The 20894-nt window shown below is 31.0% G+C and overlaps 1 protein-coding gene and 1 pseudogene across 1 annotated transcript; one reads left to right on the forward strand and one right to left on the reverse strand.

Annotated features, from left to right (window-relative positions):
* Nucleotides 1-11110: 11110 nt before the first annotated feature.
* LOC145974722 (uncharacterized) lies at nucleotides 11111-13828 on the reverse strand. Its single transcript, XM_083104748.1, has 3 exons — nucleotides 13751-13828; nucleotides 13433-13609; nucleotides 11111-12828 (listed from the first exon to the last, which is right to left on the reverse strand). Exon 3 carries the CDS (start codon nucleotides 12773-12775, stop codon nucleotides 11327-11329), a length of 1449 nt encoding a protein of 482 aa, XP_082960874.1. The 5' UTR covers nucleotides 12776-12828; nucleotides 13433-13609; nucleotides 13751-13828; the 3' UTR covers nucleotides 11111-11326.
* Nucleotides 13829-17906: 4078 nt separating this feature from the next.
* LOC145974723 (uncharacterized) lies at nucleotides 17907-19406 on the forward strand (annotated as a pseudogene).
* The last annotated feature ends 1488 nt before the right edge of the window (nucleotides 19407-20894 follow it).

Raw genomic sequence — 20894 nt, forward strand, 5'->3', positions numbered from 1 at the left:
TTACTATTATGTAATCATTATACGTATACTTTCGATAATTTTTCGTGTAATTTACGTAAGAATTTACAATCATAATTACAATTTCATATAATATAATTATAGTCATAATTGTATTGTATTTTACAATTAAAATATCAATATTAAATTATAATTAAAATACAATTATAACTATTTACAATTTACAAATTTATGATGCTATCAATGTCAAATAATAATATTCAATTTATTCAAATATTTAATAAAATCAATAATTTGATATTGATAGCATTTGAATTTAATATTTAACTTGATACACATATATTTTTAAGTTTTAAAATAAAATATAACATGTTAAGATATTTCTTAAACGTTAATAATAATGCAATTTCTTTAATATTCCTGAAGATAATTTTGATAATTTAAATTTCATTTTTAAAACATTTTTATTTTAAAACATGTTATATTTATTTTTACAATATTTTTAAAAATAAATTCAATTTAATTAAAATAAATTTAATTTATTATTATTGGAATAATAAATTAAGATTATTGGAATATTAAAAGAAAGAATGAATCTTACCTAATAGTCCTAACAACCCTAGTATTAAAGAATTCTAATGATCTTAATAGCCCTAACAACCCTAATATTAAAAGAAGATTTCTAATGATCTTATTTAATATAGCCCTAACAACCCTACTTCCTGATTAACTAAAATTATTCGAGATTTGTGGAACCTATTTCTAATCATCACCTAACCTAATATGTATATATTTTAATCACGTGTCCTAATTACATGCCCTAATCGCGTGCCCTAACCGCGTACCCTAACCGCGTACCCTAACTGCGTGCTCTTCAGGCCAGTTGAACCTACCTTTCATTGATCCTGGCCATTTTCTTTCTCGATCTCTAATCAGAGATCGAAAAAGGAGATAAACACTCCTTCTTTTGCCGGATAATTACCGGCAAATGAGCGTGAAATATTTACGCTCATTTAGTAACGATCGTTCCATTTTACGATCGTTCGTTAAATATTTGAATATAACTTTATTTTAACTAAAATAAAGCCAAATTACTACAAATTTCTATATATTTTATATTTTGTAATAAAATATAAAATTAATTTGTGTATAATTTTTATCATATTACAAATTATTTAATTAATAAATCATTTGACTTTATATTAAGTTAAAGTAAAGATTAAAAACAATATCTAGAAACAAATTCTACGATGAATGAGCTATAAGGAATTAGAAGATAAGTGCGCGTTATAAGAATAAATTAGCATAAGAAATTGATAAAATTGGTAAAATTGTTAATGCATGTTCTTTATTTAATAAATTAGACCAAATCTTTACCAAAAAATCATTTCTTGATTTCTTCTTTTTTTAATTAATATTTCAATATGTTTTCGTAATAGATGCAAAGCATTTCGAAAGAACTGATTAAAATTTATTTAATTTAATCCATCCTAGCTCATTCATTTTAAGGCAACGGATTTATCTACAATCTACAATCTACATCTACATCTACATCTGCAATCTTTACGAATCCGTTACCTTAAAGTTAAATAAATGTTTTTCTCACTCACCGACACTGATGCGCAACAGCGGAGTTGTTGTTATCGAAGCTAGTTATCTGTAACATACAAATATAAAATTCATTTATAATAATGCTCACAAAATACAATCAATATATAAAAAAATTTTTATCGCGCGGAATTTTATATCCGATGTGTAAAATAATAAGCAGATAAACACGTATGTAAAAAATTTTATAAATTTTTGAAACTGTTTTTTAAATAGAAAATTTTATATGACTTTTATAGAAATCTTTTTTTTTAATTCATTTAAATAATAAGATCGAATTATTGTTCGTTTATAACAAGTTAACGATTTATAACAATTAATATATAAATAATCATATTCACCATCAGGTTGTTCCGCCGGTGCAGGATGCCTCTCCTAGGCCTGCTCCTCCTCTCAGATCATCAGGGTTGTTGCATCGATCTATAACATACAAAAGAAGATTCCAATGTAGCAGCGTTCAAAATAATTAATATTTCAAAAATTATTGTATACATTGAATTTTATATTCGATGCATATAATAATAACAGATTAATAAAATAATTCTATAAATTTTAAAAAACATTACTAATAATTCTCTTATAACTTTATAAAAGCTTACACCTTTACAAGATTATAGCTTTAATTTAAAAATCTTTTTCTTTAATTCTCTCTTATTTAAATATAAATAAAAACATCAAATTAATCGTTGCGATTAATTGTTTAATTTAAATTATAATAAATATATTTAATATTTAATATATAATTACAAATAAATAAATTGCTTATCAGAAGGTTGCTCTGCCGGAGCCTGATGCCTCTCCTAGGCCTTCTCCTCCTCCCAGTCTTAGACGCGCGATACTTAACGCGGCACTCCCGCACTCACGAGCGATATTTTTATATCGCTATTTTCGCTATTTTACGCGCGATACTAAACTTTCCCGCACTATTTCGGTACGATAAAAAATTTTCTATTTGATCGCGCGATGTATATACTTAATATGTATATACTTTGAACGGCACTGCCGGTTTCGGTACGAGCGAAAATCCCATTTCACTTACGAGAATCAACTTCGAGTCAACCGGTCGGGATTGCAACGATACAACGAGCAAGGACTAAGCCCAAACCGGAAAGAAGACGAAACGATTGACGGAAATAGAGGAAAATGAAGTTCACCAACTCTTTTTCGCGCATAATTATCCTATCTCGTATCGAACCTGGACCCGCTAAGCACGATTTCAGGTGCTTCGCCCGGAACACGAAGTTTCCCGCAATGCAGGATATGGCTACACCAGGCTGGTAGACGGCAAAAGAAGAGGATACCCACATTTTTTAAATGCTAACATTCAGCAATTTAGAAAATGGGGAGGCAACCCCTTTTACCGAGCGAAAATCGTGCCTAGGGGAATCCACTCGACTCCTCGACAGGGTTAACACACGCAGTGCGTGTGGCTGTAGACGAGCAAAGAGAAGGGACCCATTGACGACTATTCCGAGCAATCGATCGAGTTCTAACTAATTCGGGCCGAATCACTTGACGAAGCACGAAGCAAGAGTGTACGTTGCATAGCAACGTGTGCAAACTCGAAACATCCCAGTTAGTTGGCATCGAAAGTAGAGACTCGTGACAATAAATGAAATTGGGATTTTATAGGAAAAGTCCAAAAGTTCCGCGAAAACGCGACGACGCGAGAATACTACAACGCGAAAACGCGGTAACGAAGCACTTGCCATCCGCGGCACGTTGACGGCACCGACGACGCGAAAGGGTACTTAGCTTCCCATTCAGGCACCTTAAGATTTATCATAAATAGAAAAATTTAAGATAAACCTCAAGGCACCATCCAAGTACTAAGCCCTCCCACCGCGACAAGGTGTACCCCATGGGAGGGTTATATTATATATAATTTTATATATAATATAATACATAATTTGAAATTTATTTTGTAATATAGTACATAAATTTAAATTCGCAAATATAAATGATAAATAAAAATATAAAAGATAAAAGAAAATCTATTATATAAAGCAATGTTCAAAATAATTGATTTTAAAACTAATTATTGCGCGCAATTAATTTTTACTTTTAAATAGATACATTTTAATGTTATAAATTGCGTAATTACAAAATAATTTATATTTCTTATAGATATAAACTTTTAAAAATATGATGAATAAAAAAATTTCTATATTTTTACATATGAAATATTTAAATAAATATATTAATATGAAATGTTTTATAAAATATAAGAAGTATCTGAAAATATTAATTAATAAAAAATTTTATAAATGTTTTAATTATTTTAAAATAAAATGGAATATTTTTTATAAGTATATGTATTATATATGTTACAATTTAAAATCACTATTGAATTACTATCACAAAGAAATAAAACGAAACGAGAAATATGTATATTTTGAATATATATACTATTGATAAATAATTTATATATAATAAATAATGAATGATAAATATTTATATATAATAAATAATGAATGATAAATAATTTATATAAATGACTTACATCATATCTTATTGATCCATCCATTTCCAAAATCTCCTTTTTTCTTTTGCTTTCTTCGCTTTTTCCTCGTCGGCACTTCAATCCTCCTTGCACTCATTTGAATTCCTCGTTGCACTTACACTCATTCACGAAAAGTTCCTCGTTACACTTGCAATTGTGTTTAGAGAAAGAATTTGATAATATATGAAACGTCTCACATCACTACTTTACTGTTCGTGTGCCACTGTGCGAATGATCGTAGGTCAGAAACATTACTACGCGACCGCAGTACTGTTTATATCATCAAGGTCGACTATGTAAAGAAAGAATTTGATAAAATATGAAACGTCTCACTACTTTACTGCTCAAGGTTACTGTGTGAATGACCGTAAGTCAAAACATTACCGCGGTACTGTTTATATCGCCAAGATCGATTTATACTATGTTATTGTTATAATTAATTATTGAAATATTCTGAGTAATTGCCGATTAAGAAAATTTAAAACATTGATCGAAATATATTTAATTCTAATATTGTTAAAGAAATATTATAAGCATCAATGCTCAATATCATAACAAAATTAATTTTCTTATCCCCTGTTTCAATTTTTATTCGCAGTAATGAATGATTGCGATTCGATAAAGATTTATCGTTGAGATACTGTTTCATGTCGTTAATTAATTTTTAATTAATTAATTTTTATTAATATTTATAGCAAATTATATTTCGATACTAATCGTGTTCGTAATCGTGTTTAGTAAAATAATATTACCATATACGTACCATAAGCGATTCTCACCACTACTTTATTACTCGAGAGTCACCGTGGGAATGATGACAAAGCCGTAGCGTATAGCGCGCTACTGTTTATATTTTATATTGCCAAAGTCGAACACCGTGTTGTCGAAAATTCGCTGCCGAAATATTTGATATATTATAAAATATACATTAACGCGCAGTGTTAATTATGGAAAAATTTTAATTTATTGATTAAAATTGATTATTTATTAAACAATTTATCACGGAGCCTTTCGTTATGTTAATATTTGTATGTATGTATTTGCGAAATATTAAATTATTTAAATTTATATTATAAGATTAATTAACGATTTTACTTATTAAACGATTGATGTTTAAATTAGGAGCCTTTCGTAATGCTAATTATTTGGATCTACAATTCGATTGTTTTATTGCGCGTCTTCAATTTAAATTATATTTAAATCTTAAAGAAATAAAGCGATAAAGCGCATTATGACGAAATATATTTGATTCTAAATATCATTAAAGAAATAATTATTGTCCGTAAAGATCGCAATGAAACAATAATTTATTATTTTAAATCCCCTTCCCCTATCATTACGATTCTTGATTAAATGAATAAATTACACGTATGGAGCTTATGGCGTTCGTCGTTGAATTATTATATCGAAATTGTTTTCAGAAATTACCAGGAAAACCTGGGATTAGTTCCAATCTTACAATGAAAATCCCGAATTTTCAACAGAACACCGAACTATACGTCGCGAATTGATCTTATAAGAACCGATAAGAAATAATTTTTCATAATGAAAATCGCTTCTACTCCTCATCGATACTTTACTGTTCCTCGTGGTACTTTCATTCATTTGAATTCTTCGTTGCATTTAAATTTACTCGCGAAAATATTCGCGATCGCATTAAAAAAGAAATTCGATAATATACGAAGCATTTTGCATCACTATTTTACTCAAGTGTCATCGTGTGAATAATAGCAAGACCGTAAGATATAAATGTTAGCGCGTTACTGTGTATGCCGTCAACGTAAAACATGATGTTATATAGATAATTTGATGCTGAAACGTTTTACGTACTTTAATATATGTATATTCTTATAGACGCAAAATATTAAATTGTAGAAGTTTTTAAATTGATAGATTAATTAAATAATTATTTATTAAACAATTAATATACGAAACGTTTCGTATCATTACTTATTGCTTGAATATCACCGAGCAAATGATAGCAAAACTGTAATGTATAAACAACGCGCTACTGTTTACGTCGCCAAAGTCATGATTTTATTGATAATTCGTTGCCGAAATATTTTATGTACTATAAAATACACACGCGCAGAATATTAAATTATAAAAGTATTTTAATTTATTGATTAAAATTGATTATTTATGAAATAATTCATTTATTATGGAACTCTTTATGCGTAAAATATCTAAATAATATATTATTGTGAAGCAATTTATGAAATATTACTATCTATATAAAAGTATTAATTAATACGAGAGCATTTTGTTATAGATATTTTAAGTATATTAAAATAAAATAATCTAGAATATTTTATATATATGTTATAAATATAACTTAAAAACTTAAATAATTTAGATAATTTACAATGAGAGTGAGAGAGAGAGAGAGAGAGAGAGAGAGAGAGAGAGAGAGAGAGAGAGAGAGAATCGTTATCGAGAAAATGACAAGCAGTAAATAATATGATCTGAATATAAATGATATATATAAATCTAACATATAAATGATATATACAGGGTGTCCCGAAACTAACGCTTGATATTTTAAAGGCAGATTTTCTGGCCAATTTAAAAACGATTTTTCCTCAGCGAAAATGTCGAGGGAGATCATTATTTTTTGCATATTCCCAATTTTTGTCATCATGTATCTTTCTAACTAAGTCTTAAATTAAAATTCTATTAAAGTAAACTCTACCTAAAATTAACTAAAGAATGTGACTTTATTAATATTTTACTCCCATAAGCCTTAGTTTGCGAAAAACCCTTTATTTTCAATCGTTTATAACTCGAAAACTATTAGTGCCGCAATTTTCGCTGAGGAAAAATCGTTTTTAAATTGGCCAGAGAATCTGCCTTTAAAATATCAAGCGTTAGTTTCGGAACACCCTGTATAATATAGTCTGAATATAAATGATAAGTATAAATGATAAATAATTTATAAATTATTTACCGGATATTGTTGCTTAGTACGTTGCCCAGTGCCTTTTCAGGCTTGCTTTTCCTCTCCTTTGCTATTTCTTCGTTGCACTCACATTCACTCCCGAAAACAAGATCAATTAAGATTAGTTAATTAAGATTAGTACACGCAATAATCGTGAAACACTTTGCACGGCACTCCCGATGGCGTAGTAATTACAATTTAAAGTTTAGCAAGTATTAATTATAATTATCATAGCGAATTATATTTCAACTACTAGTCGTAATTGCGTTTTATCGTTAGAGAGAAAATTTAATGATATACGAAGTATTTTGCACTTTACTCCTCGAATGTTGCCGTGCGAATGATATCAAGGCCGTACATGTAAACACAGCGCGTCATACGCCGCCAAGGCCGAACGTGTTATTGTTCATTCATTGCCGATATATTTCACGTACTTTAACATATACACGGAATATTAAAGTGTCTAGGAGTGTTTTAGGTTATATAGATTAAAGAATCATTAAAAAATATATATAATCGACCAAAACTAGCCAAAATTCTTGTTTATTTATTAAAAATTACGACGTTTCGTTTTTGACGAAGTCTCACACTGACATAACGTTTTATCTCTCTTTTTCAAATGTGGCAAGACGTTAATGATCTTGTAATTGTGATATGTAGAGCTTACAAAATTAAGATTTACATTGTTATACTCTTTTATCTGAACCGTATGTACTCAAATTATTCACAGTCAATTTATGTCTATTGCTGTTTTTATTCAAACCGTCAAAAAATCAAAAAATCTAATTATCGATTTCAATATTCCAGTGTATACTTGAAAAGGACCACAACCATATGGTCGAAACGTCGTAATTTTTAATAAATAAACAAGAATTTTGGCTAGTTTTGGTCGATCATATATATTTTTTAATGATCCTTTGATTATTCTACTAGCGATATTAAGATAATTTAAGAAAATCTTTTTATATAGATTAATTAAATAATATTTGTTAAAGGATTGATGTATCACGAAGCTTTTCATTATGTTAATTACTTCGATTCATGATTCGATTGTTTTGCTGTGCGTTTTGAATCTAAATTATATTTAAATAATTGAAAATTAGAACGAGATGAAGCGTCGCGGTCGAATTATATTTGATTCTATAAATATCATTAAAGTAATAATTTTTTTTTGTAAAAATCAATTTCACATAAATTATAATTTATTACTTTTGATTTCTGTTTCTATGATTCTTACTTGATTAAATGAGTAAATTACGTGAAATATGCGCTTCGAAAACTTTCATCGCGATATATATATGTATGTGTATAATAATTTATGTAAATTGAAGTGAAGTAGCGATCCGATACGCTTCGTATATTGTCGAATTTCTTTTTTAAATGCAATTGCGAGTATTTGCGCGAGTGAGTGCAAGTGCCTTGAGGAATTTGAGTTAGTGCAAGTGCCACGAGAACCAACAAAGAGAGCAGGAGAGAAAAAGAAAATTTAAATAACGGACGGATCAATGACATATATGGTAACCCACACAGCGCATTATACTAAAAGATAACGAAAAGATGTCTTTTTTAAGTTATCTTTTCGACAAAATGAAAAGATGTCTATAAAGACATAAGGTAAGATAATTGAAAAATGAATATTTTACAAGATATTTTACGGTTTATGTAAAATTAAGAAACGATTTCAAGCCTCATAATTCGGAAAGTACTTAATAAAAACTAACTTAATTATAGTGTTTTGGAAAGCTCTCGAGATAAGCTACAAGAATATGTAATAAAAAATAGGCGGTTCCATTTAAAAAATTGAGGGTGACCTTCACGTGACCTTCAAGTAACTATTCAAGGTCAAATTAATGACACCATCTTATGTTCCCTTTAAAACCATATAACTTTTGTCTGAAACATTTTTTCGTATCTCGCATGTTTTTCAAAATATTTGCCTGTTAAGATTAAAATGAATCACCCTGTATATGAATTAATATCAATTCGATTAGCACATTAGAATTAGTAGAGTGAGAAAAACAACTAACTGAGAATTCAACGGGAACTGATTGAGTGCAAACATTTACAAAAAATGCAAATTATATTTGGAACAATTTTACGTGTTTTATTGAAAGGTTTAGTACTGATAAAAGCAAATATCACGTTTATGCCGAAAAATTATACCACTTCAAACAGCCTTCAGAAAGAAAATGTTTCCACGTATCCGGATTTAAACTTCACGCAGATAACAGATATTTTTCGTTTGATTAAGAAACAATTGAATGTTATTGCAGCTAGTAATTCATAAATGAATGATAATAAATTATATATACTCTCTCTATCTATATAATAGGATAAAATAAAATAAAACTATCCAACATAAAAAAAAAGTGTGTTGTAAAAAAAGGATGTATAAGGTTTCGAAATTTTATTTATAAATGGATGTGTTATATAGTATAATATATTAAGTTTAATTAAAACGGTATATTAAAACTTGATTGTATTATTGTCTCTCTCTCCCTCTCTCTCTCTCTCTCTCTCTCTCTCTCTCTCTCTCTCTATATATATATATATATATATATATATATATATATATATATATATATGTATATATATATATATATTTATACATTATACATTATATGTATATATATATTATACATTATATTGTATTGTATATATGTATATATATATTATACATTATACATTATATGTATATATATATATATATATATATATATATATACATATATAATTATTATTTCTAAAAATAACAATTTTTAAAATTAATAAAGTTTGCTGCTTACTATATATCCGTTACATTAATATGTACATATATACGATGACACTTCACCAGACTTTTATGTCATTCTTCTTCAATTTCTAAAATTTCTTTATTTTTCTAGATATTTATAATAATATTTATTGATATATAGTGTAAGGTTTATACTAATGTAGATTTCATTTTATAAAATTAATTTAGAAAATCGCTAGATGCTAAAATTTATATTAATTTTCATTGTACATGCACATACATCCAATAATATATAATTATATACACATATTTTTATCGAGGCATCGGTTTATACTATCATCTCCAGAATTTGTGTTAAAAATATAACAATAATCGAGAAAAAATTTGATAATAGTTATAGATAATAGGTTATAGATAAAAAATCTATATAATTTCCATGACTAATATTTAATAACTGTAAAGAAACAGTATTTTTAACATTTTTATTTTTGAAGTACAAACATTAATCAAACTTTAATAATATCGGCAAAAAAAAATTGAGTTACGGTACAATTGGAGAAAAGTTATCTAACCTATCATGAAAGAATCAAATTGTTAGGCACAAAATTGTTTCAACAATTGCAAAGAGCTACACTTTCACTTGTATTATTTGCTAAAAGTAGCTGTTATAAATCCTTATTGACTCTTGTTAACCTATTGATTGATTTTCTATTTGATATATATGTTTGTTTTTATACAAGATGTCTTAAAAAAAATTAAAAAGTAGATTTTATAATATAAATAAAACTACATCGTATTTAATATATATCAATTAGGAATGATATATATCAAACCAGTATTATTAAGCAAACAAAAAACGAATAGCAATTTTTCGTTTAATTTTATAATTTATATAATTTATCATTAAAAGTATCAGAAATAATCGCGTTTCTGCTCCAACGGTACTCACTCAATTCTTTTTGTATGTTATATTTTATGAAGGATATTTTAATGTCCAAGAAAAGTGATCACCATATACTAAATTTCAAATCTGACTGGAGTCATTCTGATAATATGACTATGAGAAGTGAGCGAGAAGTCGGTGAGGTTCTACTTGCAAATATTTCTATCACCCCAGAACCTATCAGTAAGTTGCAAAAAAATGCATAAAACATTAATAATAAAATCTACGACAAAAAATAAATGTAAATATAATTTATAAATATAATTTGTAAATATAATTTAAATTCAAATCAGAATGGAAATCAAATCTAAAAATAACTTCTAGTAGTGAGAAAAATATAAATTCTATTCTGTTGAAAAAGAAATAGAAAATCATAATATTGTAAAAATAATACTATGAAAATCATAACATGTAGATAAATAATGAATATAATTTCAAATTTAACAGCAAAGAGATATTTCTTTAAAAAAACAAAATCTATTTAATTTTGATCTTGATTATCTATGATAAAAAGATAATGGCTACGCTAAAAGTTAATAAGACCTATGGTTGTATGTAAATGTTAATAAGTATGTAAATGTTAATGTATGTAAATGTTAATAAGACTTATGGTTGTATGTAAATGTTAATAAGTTATACAAATTATTTTATAATTGAATGATTTAAATATGCCTGACATTCCGGGATGATTTCTGGATGATTTCTAGATGATTTCTCTTTAAGTTTGGCATGTTCCTTAAGTCCGAAGTTTGCCGCTCGATTTAGATTCTTGTGAAACATCGCGTTCATGATAGGAAAAACACCTGGCAATTTCGTCAAATAGAGGAATTGAAACTTCAACAGTACGTACACTATTCTTTCCCAAAAACTGAGAGAGCTGTACAGACGAGGCATTTTGAGCTTGAATATGTCGCAAAGATAGAGCAGAAAGACTTTGTAACTGCTCAAAGAGGAAATTGCAGCGATGCCCTCGTAGAGGCATAGGGTCATGTGTTCCCATTCCGCCGTTACTGTGCGCAAGTTTGGCTTCACCCAACATTCGATACAATCTTCGATACGTTGACGTATATCCTGCAAACTGCCGCGACAGAAATTGTACTGATCTTGCATGCCCAACAGGTAACCCAAGCCGCGCCAGAGATAACAGAAAGCTTCCAAATCTTCGTCGCTGGCATCATATACTCCGAATTGTTCTGGATAGAGTACTATCAGACCCATGCAGGCAAATTGCGTGCCAAACATGTCGCCCTGATTCAGTCCCTTTATCCTTGACATCGTAAACGGGCATTGTCGGCTCTTCGCCAACGGACACGCATCCGCGAAGTCCTTCGCGATCGTTTGAAACATCGGGCATTTCATATATGACATTTTGCTAGCCAGATCGATCTCATCGTCACTCATGCTACATAATTTCTGCCGCATGGCGCGATGCAAATTTCGTACCACCTGAATGTCATGGTAGGCTTGCGTTCCTTCACACCAAGGATCACTCGTGTACCAATTCCTGAAACGTCTGATTGATGATAAATAGCGCTTGAAAGCGTTATATGGTGTGTTGGATTTTTGACTAAGGATCAGCGGTTTTAATCCATCGGCAAAACTAAACGACAGTGGTATACTTATCAAGTTGCTCATGGAGATAGCGCAGAAATAACGCAAGGCGAATTGTTGTCCGCGGTAAAATTTGTTCATATCCAACCAATCCGGTCTCTCGTTTGCTGGTCGACCGCAATCTCCATCCTCGAAGGTCGCCGGCAAGATAGATCTCAGGGATTTGGGTATGTTCGGGAAATATTTGCTAGTATTGCTTATGAGATGGTCATATTGCTCTTTGAGCGTCCATTGATTGAAATCCATTGGCAAATCGCCACTGAGTTCCTGTTTGCACATTGTTACGAATTTCTTGTGCTGATCGGTAAGGTAGTTCACTGAAGCAGGAACAGGTTTGCCACAATCATCATTAGTAGATTTAAAGTTGCTCATGAAGTCGCTGTTCTTCTGAATCTCTTCCTTTAGAGCGACGTCGTTCTTTGCGTAGTCATTCAATAAATTCTCGTCGATAGATCGTTTTAATTCCTTAGATTGTAACATTGTGACGATTCGTTATTTTGTAAGGATCTTGTGCAAAATTCCAAATGCTGAATCTATTTTTGGGGAAATAGAAAACATAATTAAAAACAAGTATAAAATAAAATAAAGTTTTCGTCACTCTTAATTTTTTAAATGGGACCCCTATTTTATATTACTACCTATTTTTTTATATTCTTGTAGCTTATCTCAAGACCTTTCAAAACATTATAATAAAGTATTTTTTAATAATGGCAAGGCAAACAAACCACACCCGTTGATGGTCGACGCAAACCACAAAAGAATATATAATAATTCAAAGATGTATTAAATTACAGACATAATAATGTTTTAGCGAAAGAAAGAATAAACAGTCGCAATAATCAATACATAAGTAAACGCAAACGTTTCGATCTTCTCTGGATCCTTTTCAATGCTATTAAAAGAAATAAAGTATTCCAAAAAAATCGCAAAAGCACTAGAATCATAACGCAACGTCAAACTCGGAGTCGTCAAAAAAATTGCTAACGTACATGAGATTACAGTCGGATCAAAATTTAAGTAACGAAAATAAAAATTTTACAATCGAAATAAGATATAAATAATATAATAACAAAGAATTTCGCAAATATAAAAATTAGTCACGCTGTGGCAATGCCTGCGAGTCCGCATGTTACTCACCTGTGCTCCCAAACACAGATCGGAGCTGAGCGAAAAAAGCTGGAGAAAATAGTTGGAGAAAAAAGTTGTCGGTTGCAGGAATGAATCAGGCGGTCCCAAAAAATCCGCCTAGCAACCGAGATTAACGCATCTTATTTTGCAAATAATAATCGATCCAAATAGATGAAAAGCCAGGATCTGAAAATTAAAACAGCCAGAGCAACACGCATTCCCACGACCAAAAACCAAGCAAAACAAAAAACAGAATAAGCAATAAAGTCATAATAGAATAAAAATAATGTGAAATATATAAGAAAATTAATAGAGCGCAATACATACGAGCAACAAATTATGCAGGGAAAGCGAGGTAAAAGCAAGCATATCACAAAAGATCGGTGACAGGAAGCAAACGATGTATCGCAGACGAAACGGCGCAACGTACTGAGCCGAGCGAAAAGAAGCTTTAGGCATACCAAAAGAGGGGGAGGGGTGACAGAAATTCAGGAACGGAGCGAGCAAAGAGCGTGGCCCATAATTATTTGGATGGAAAAGATTTTATGATGGGAAGATAAGCTTTGTCTAAATTGATAGTGTCACTTTGCACGTTTAAACTATTTTTTTGCAATGTAATGTGAATCATTTCGGAAATGATTCTCCTTAAAAACGAAGGATCTTCATCCAAAATTCTCACTTTATCCCAACTAAATTCATGTCCCTCTAACCTGTGTTGAGAGACAACAGAAAGAGATTCAAAGGGCCTATTAATGTTTTATTTGTACTCCTTAACTCTAGTGGTGAGTTGTCTGCTGGTCTGCCCCACATAAGATGCTGTGCAATTTTCACAACAGATTCTATAAACCACATTAGAATGATTTACTGTTGGTAAAGGATCCTTGTAAGCTTTAATAAAACGATTTAATTTATTTAAAATCACAAATGCTAACGATTTGTTCAAATTCGCGGCAATGTCTTTGAACTGTTTAGAAACACCATCAATAAATGGAATTACAAAAAAGGAACGAGAGGAAGAAGGAAGAGAAGCAGAGGGAGAGGGGGGAACGATATTACTACATATAAGAGATTTGATCCTATGTGTAACAGTAGTGATGATAAATTTTGCCAGATAACCATTCATGAGTAGTGTGTTAAAAATAAAATTAAAATTCTTTTCGTGATAACGAGGGTGAGATAACTTAAAGATTTTATCAGTGAGTCCAATGACGACACCCTTTTTATGAGCTAATGGATGTTGCGAAAAGAAATTTAAAAAACGACCTGAGAAGGTAGGTTTTCTATACCAGTCGAATTCGATATGATTATTGTTAATGATAATAGACACATCTAAAAAATTAAGGCAATTGTTATCTGCAATTTCAATCGTGAATTGAAGTCTTTCATAAAATGAATTAAAAATCTGTAATGTAAGATCCGAAAAGGAAGAGGGAGCAATTAAAGCAATATCGTCTACGTATCTGAAATAGAAAGGAAGATGGAAAGGAAGGCGTGCAATAGCTTTTTCTTCTAGATCCTGTAAGACCAAATCCGCGCATATAGGGGAAAACAGGGACCCCATAGGAGTACCAAAAATCTGTTTGTATATGATCCCATTAAATTTGAAAAAAGTGGAATTCAACACTAATCTTAGCCCAATTGAAAATTCATGATATGGAATCTTGTTTTTATTTTGCAACAAGTGCCTATCTTTCTCCAGAAAAAGATAGGGATGTACGATATGTGGGAGGAGGTCGGACGTGTCTTTACGCCCATTTGATCAACGAGCGACAGAATCCATCCGTGGCAACGGCATTGACGCATATCCTGTGGAGAGAACATTCACACATTTTTCAGCCTAACGAATAATTGCTAGAAAACAATATTCGCAGACTACAAAAATATGTGAGGCGCAAGTGGCTGGATCGGGAATCGAATCCGAGTCTTTCGCTTTCCGGGCAACTGCTCTAAACCACTGAGCTATCCAGACCTCACACCTAATGTTGCTTTTTAACACAGTGATATGTGACTCCAGAGCGATGTTGGAATCTCAATCGATGGATGCAATGCCGATTGCCATGGAGGATTTCTGAAAGGTCGCTCGCTGACCAAATAACAGAAAGGTCGCTCGATGTAGAATCTCTATTCACGAACTTTCCAATAGATCTTATTATTGGGGGGGTTGCTAAACGATGGCACTTGTTGCAAAATAAAATCAAGATTCCATATCATGAATTTTTAATTGGGCTAAGATTAGTGTTGAATTCCACTTTTTTCAAATTTAATGGGATCATATACAAACAGATTTTTGGTACTCCTATGGGGTCCCCGCTTTCCCCTATATGCGCGGATTTGGTCTTACAGGATCTAGAAGAAAAAGCTATTGCACGCCTTCCTTTCCATCTTCCTTTCTATTTCAGATACGTGGACGATATTGCTTTAATTGCTCCCTCTTCCTTTTCGGATTTTACATTACAGATTTTTAATTCATTTTATGAAAGACTTCAATTCACGATTGCAGATAACAATTGCCTTAATTTTTTAGATGTGTCTATTATCATTAACAATAATCATATCGAATTCGACTGGTATAGAAAACTTACCTTCTCAGGTCGTTTTTTAAATTTCTTTTCGCAACATCCATTAGCTCATAAAAAGGGTGTCGTCATTGGACTCACTGATAAAATCTTTAAGTTATCTCACCCTCGTTATCACGAAAAGAATTTTAATTTTATTTTTAACACACTATTTATGAATGGTTATCTGGCAAAATTTATTTTCACTACTGTTACACATAGGATCAGATCTCTCATATGTAGTAATATTGTTCCCCCCTCTCTCCCTGCTTCTCTTCCTTCTTCCTCTCGTTCCTTTTTTGTAATTCCATTTATTGATGGTGTTTCTAAACAGTTCAAAGACATTGCCGCGAATTTGAACAAATCGTTAGCATTTGTGATTTTAAATAAATTAAATCGTTTTATTAAAGCTTACAAGGATCCTTTACCAACAGTAAATCATTCTAATGTGTTTATAGAATCTGTTGTGAAAATTGCACAGCATCTTATGTGGGGCAGACCAGCAGACAGCTTACCACTAGAGTTAAGGAGCACAAATAAAACATTAATAGGCCCTTTGAATCTCTTTCTGTTGTCTCTCAACACAGGTTAGAGGGACATGAATTTAGTTGGGATAAAGTGAGAATTTTGGATGAAGATCCTTCGTTTTTAAGGAGAATCATTTCCGAAATGATTCACATTACATTGCAAAAAAATAGTTTGAATGTGCAGAGTGACACTATCAATTTAGACAAAGCTTATCTTCCCATCATAAAATCTTTTCCTTCCAAATAATTATGGGCCACGCTCTTTGCTCGCTCCGTTCCTGAATTTCTATCATCCCTCCCCCTCCTTTGGTATGCCTAAAGCTTTTTTTTGCTCGGCTCAGTACGTTGCGCCGTTTCGTCTGCGATACATCGTTTGCTTCCTGTCACCGATCTTTTGTGATATGCTTGCTTTTACCTCGCTTTCCCTGCATAATTTGTTGCTCGTATGTATTGCGCTCTATTAATTTTCTTATATATTTCACATTATTTTTATTCTATTATGACTTTATTGCTTATTCTGTTTTTTGTTTTGCTTGGTTTTTGGTCGTGGGAATGCGTGTTGCTCTGGCTGTTTTAATTTTCAGATCCTGGCTTTTCATCTATTTGGATCGATTATTATTTGCAAAATAAGATGCGTTAATCTCGGTTGCTAGGCGGATTTTTTGGGACCGCCTGATTCATTCCTGCAACCGACAACTTTTTTCTCCAACTATTTTCTCCACCTTTTTTCGCTCAGCTCCGATCTGTGTTTGGGAGCACAGGTGAGTAACATGCGGACTCGCAGGCATTGCCACAGCGTGACTAATTTTTATATTTGCGAAATTCTTTGTTATTATATTATTTATATCTTATTTCGATTGTAAAATTTTTATTTTCGTTACTTAAATTTTGAATCGACTGTAATCTCATGTACGTTAGCAATTTTTTTGACGACTCCGAGTTTGACATTGCGTTATGGTTCTAGTGCTTTTGCGATTTTTTTGGAATACTTTATTTCTTTTAATAGCATTGAAAAGGATCCAGAGAGGATCGAAACGTTTGCGTTTACTTATGTATTGATTATTGCGACTGTTTATTCTTTCTTTCACTAAAACATTATTATGTCTGTAATTTAATACATCTTTGAATTATTATATATTTTTTTGTGTTTTGCGTCGATCACCAACGCGTGTGGTTTGTTTGCATTGTCATTATTAAAAAATACTTTATTATAATGTTTTGGAAGATCTTGAGATAAGATACAAGAATATAAAAAAATAGGTAGTAATATAAAATAGGGGTTCCATTTAAAAAATTAAAAGTGACGAAAACTTTATTTTATTTTATACTTGTTTTTAATTATGTTTTCTATTTCCCCAAAAATAGATTCAGCATTCGGAATTTTGCACAAGATCCTTACAAGATAACGAAACGTCACAATGTTACAATCTAAGGAATTAAAACGATCTATCGACGAGAATTTATTGAATGACTACGCAAAGAACGACGTCGCTCTGAAGGAAGAGATTCAGAAGAACAGCGACTTCATGAGCAACTTTAAATCTACTAATGATGATTGTGACAAACCTGTTCCTGCTTCAGTGAACTACCTTACCGATCAGCACAAGAAATTCGTAACAATGTGCAAACAGGAATTCAGTGGCGATTTGCCAATGGATTTCAATCAATGGACGCTCAAAGAGCAATATGACCATCTCATAAGCAATACTAGCAAATATTTCCCGAACATACCCAAATCCCTGAGATCTATCTTGCCGGCGACCTTCGAGGATGGAGATTGCGGTCGACCAGCAAACGGGAGACCGGATTGGTTGGATATGAACAAATTTTACCGCGGACAACAATTCGCCTCGCGTTATTTCTGCGCTATCTCCATGAGCAACTTGATAAGTATATCACTGTCGTTTAGTTTTGCCGATGGATTAAAACCGCTGATCCTTAGTCAAAAATCCAACACACCATATAACGCTTTCAAGCGCTACTTATCATCAATCAGACGTTTCAGGTACACGAGTGATCCTTGGTGTGAAGGAACGCAAGCCTACCACGACATTCAGGTGGTACGAAAGTTGCATCGCGCCATGCAACAGAAATTATGTAGTATGAGTGACGATGAGATCGATCTGGCTAGCAAAATGTCATATATGAAATGCCCGATGTTTCAAACGATCGCGAAAGACTTCGCGGATGCGTGTCCGTTGGCGAAGAGCCGATAATGCCCGTTTACGATGTCAAGGATAAAGGGACTGAATCAGGGCGACATGTTTGGCACGCAATTTGCCTGCATGGGTCTGATAGTACTCTATCCAGAACAATTCGGAGTATATGATGCCAGCGACGAAGATTTGGAAGCTTTCTGTTATCTCTGGCGCGGCTTGGGTTACCTGTTGGGCATGCAAGATCAGTATAATTTCTGTCGCGGCAGTTTGCAGGATATACGTCAACGTATCGAAGATTGTATCGAATATTGGGTGAAGCCAAACTTGCGCACAGTAACGGCGGAATGGGAACACATGACCCTATGCCTCTACGAGGGCATCGCTGCAATTTCCTCTTTGAGCAGTTACAAAGTCTTTCTGCTCTATCTTTGCGACATATTCAAGCTCAAAATACCTCGTCTGTACAGTTCTTTCAGTTTTTGGGAAAGAATAGTGTACGTACTGTTGAAGTTTCAATTCCTCTATTTGACGAAATTGCCAGGTGTTTTTCCTATCATGAACGCGATGTTTCACAAGAATCTAAATCGAGCGCAAACTTCGGACTTAAGGAACATGCCAAACTTAAAGAGAAATCATCTAGAAATCATCCAGAAATCATCCCGGAATGTCAGGCATATTTAAATCATTCAATTATAAAATAATTTGTATAACTTATTAACATTTAACCATAGGTCTTATTAACTTTTAGCGTAGCCATTATCTTTTTATCATAGATAATCAAGATCAAAATTAAATAGATTTTGTTTTTTTAAAGAAATATCTCTTTGCTGTTAAATTTGAAATTATATTCATTATTTATCTACATGTTATGATTTTCATAGTATTATTTTTACAATATTATGATTTTCTATTTCTTTTTCAACAGAATAGAATTTATATTTTTCTCACTACTAGAAGATATTTTTAGATTTGATTTCCATTCTGATTTGAATTTAAATTATATTTACAAATTATATTTATAAATTATATTTACATTTATTTTTTGTCGTAGATTTTATTATTAATGTTTTATGCATTTTTTTGCAACTTACTGATAGGTTCTGGGGTGATAGAAATATTTGCAAGTAGAACCTCACCGACTTCTCGCTCACTTCTCATAGTCATATTATCAGAATGACTCCATTCAGATTTGAAATTTAGTATATGGTGATCACTTTTTTTGGACATTAAAATATCCTTCATAAAGTATAACATACAAAAAGAATTGAATGAGTACCGTTGGAGCAGAAACGCGATTATTTCTGATACTTTTAATGATAAATTATATAAATTATAAAATTAAACGAAAAATTGCTATTCGTTTTTTGTTTGCTTAATAATATTGGTTTGATATATATCATTCCTAATTGATATATATTAAATACGATGTAGTTTTATTTATATTATAAAATCTACTTTTTAATTTTTTTTAAGACATCTTGTATAAAAACAAACATATATATCAAATAGAAAATCAATCAATAGGTTAACAAGAGTCAATAAGGATTTATAACAGCTACTTTTAGCAAATAATACAAGTGAAAATGTAGCTCTTTGCAATTGTTGAAACAATTTTGTGCCTAACAATTTGATTCTTTCATGATAGGTTAGATAACTTTTCTCCAATTGTACCGTAACTCAATTTTTTTTCAAATATTTGCCGATATTATTAAAGTTTTATTAATGTGTGTACTTCAAAAATAAAAATGTTAAAAATACTGTTTCTTTACAGTTATTAAATATTAGTCATGGAAACTATATAGATTTTTTATCTATAACCTTATCAAATTTTTTCTCGATTATTGTTATATTTTTAACACAAATTCTGGAAATGATAGTATAAACCGATGCCTCGATAAGAATATGTGTATATAATTATATATTATTGGACATATGTGTATGTACAATGAAAATTAATATAAATTTTAGCATCTAGCGATTTTCTAAATTAATTTTATAAAATGAAATCTACATTAGTATAAACCTTACACTATATATCAATAAATATTATTATAAATATCTAGAAAAATAAAGAAATTTTAGAAATTGAAGAAAAATGACATAAAAGTCTGTTCAAGTGTCATCGTATATATGTATACATATATTAATATAACGGATATATAGTAAGCAGCAAACTTTATTAATTTTAAAAATTGTTATTTTTAGAAATAATAATTATATAAATATGTAT

Source organism: Camponotus vicinus, unplaced genomic scaffold, assembly GCF_025532165.1.
Source record: "Camponotus vicinus isolate PSW18456_S1 unplaced genomic scaffold, iyCamVici1.0 SCAF_7, whole genome shotgun sequence".
Classification (NCBI taxonomy): Eukaryota; Metazoa; Arthropoda; class Insecta; order Hymenoptera; family Formicidae; genus Camponotus; species Camponotus vicinus.